We start from the raw sequence: 1,587 nt of genomic DNA on the forward strand, positions 1-1,587 counted from the left end.
CTAAGAATTCTTTTCTTTTATCGACCATATCGCCTCAATGGTTGAAATTACTGTAAAAATGACGATAAGAAATCCAACAGCAGTGGAACTTCCCGTCCCAATATCCTTAAAGTAAACCCTTATGAGAGTTGCCTTAGCATGGTTGTACCAATTCTCATAGAATTTGATAACTTCATTGCATTGCTTATGGTAGACGAAATTTTGACTTCTAGAGATATTCTTGCTAAGGTTGTTGATCATTTCCATCACTTCCTTACTACAACCAAGGTAGTTTTTAATGACTTTCTTCTCCACCAAAATGTCAACATCCTGTTCGGTGTCTATGAGTTGATCCATCAGATACATGTAGTCGCAGATGGGAGTCGGGACACTCGTATCCTCTTGGCATTGCTCCATTGCCATTACATTCCGCATGAGGCATTCTGTATTGTAATCTATAGCGAACAACCCAAGTTCAAGCTTGAGAGTACTAAGCCAAGGTATGAACTTACGCCAGCATGACAGATGCGAAACCTCAATCTTCGTGTTCAGACATTCTTCATCTGTCTTCGATCTCGAGTCTTCATTCGATTGTAGAATAAAATCAACTCCAGCTTTGTCTAGCTTAGTTGCAGTGTAGAGATGTATGGTATTTTGAGTACCTTGACTATCCTCATTATTTGGGATATTTCGCCATGATCTTGCTTGCAAGTCCGTGAAGTTTTGTATATCATTTTCATTGAAGTCGGGTGATGAAAGCATATTGATATCTAAGAAATTCTTGGAAAGATCCAGAAACGGCAGTAGGACCTTTTGTTCATAATTACTTAGGTCAACATGTACTGTGAAAAACTCATAATAAAGCTTGGTAAGAACAGAGAATGGAATCTGATTTTCAAACATTATCAAGTCCATCCTTATTGTACTAAGAAGGAATGAATTTTTGAAAATGTAATCTTGTAGTTTTTTTTTTAATTTCAGAAAGAAGATCTCAATAATGAAGCAAGCATCTATAAGAATAACATTTTTAAATTTGTCGTCACAAAGCGATATGGGACGAGCATATTTTGACTGTATCGTATCTCCAAATTATAATTATAGAAGTCTAAGAGTTCCGCTTTGGTCTTCTTAGTTTGTTGAAGAAACAGTTTGAAATAATAACTTTCCTTCTGGGATTGCATTTCCTGCAAATTTTGACGACCATGGTGATAAGGGCCAATGGACACTAGCTGAGGAGTGTAAGCATTTGCATTTAAATCACGGACCCCATTTGGAACTCTAAAGAACATAGGATACTCCTGATCTAAAATCTCGATAACCGTCTGCTGTCAAATTAATTTCACAAATAAATAAATATATATTTTTATTATTCATAAAGAAACATTTAGTATTTCTATAAGCTAAATTCTTTAATAATTAAATTAATTGTTTTCTATCTATTTACTAAACAACCTAATTGCACAACTTTTTTTTTCAAAAAAGAAAACATATTTAAGCTTTTCTAAAGCTGGTTTTAAAAAATTGACTTTACCTAGTGTGCAAGCTAAATGATTACAATAGTCTCTCTTGAATTAATTTTTGATATAAATATATATCTATATAAGTTTG

General features: G+C 33.8%; 1 protein-coding gene across 1 annotated transcript; it reads right to left on the reverse strand.

Moving 5' to 3' along the window:
* Positions 1 to 1,268, reverse strand: LOC133784568 (uncharacterized). The gene is made up of 2 exons (XM_062223863.1): positions 1,126 to 1,268; positions 1 to 904 (listed from the first exon to the last, which is right to left on the reverse strand). Exons 1-2 carry the CDS (start codon positions 1,266 to 1,268, stop codon positions 1 to 3), a joined length of 1,047 nt encoding a protein of 348 aa, XP_062079847.1.
* Positions 1,269 to 1,587: the final 319 nt, after the last annotated feature.

The sequence above is a fragment of the Humulus lupulus genome, chromosome 6 (assembly GCF_963169125.1).
Source record: "Humulus lupulus chromosome 6, drHumLupu1.1, whole genome shotgun sequence".
In the NCBI taxonomy this organism is placed as follows: Eukaryota; Viridiplantae; Streptophyta; class Magnoliopsida; order Rosales; family Cannabaceae; genus Humulus; species Humulus lupulus.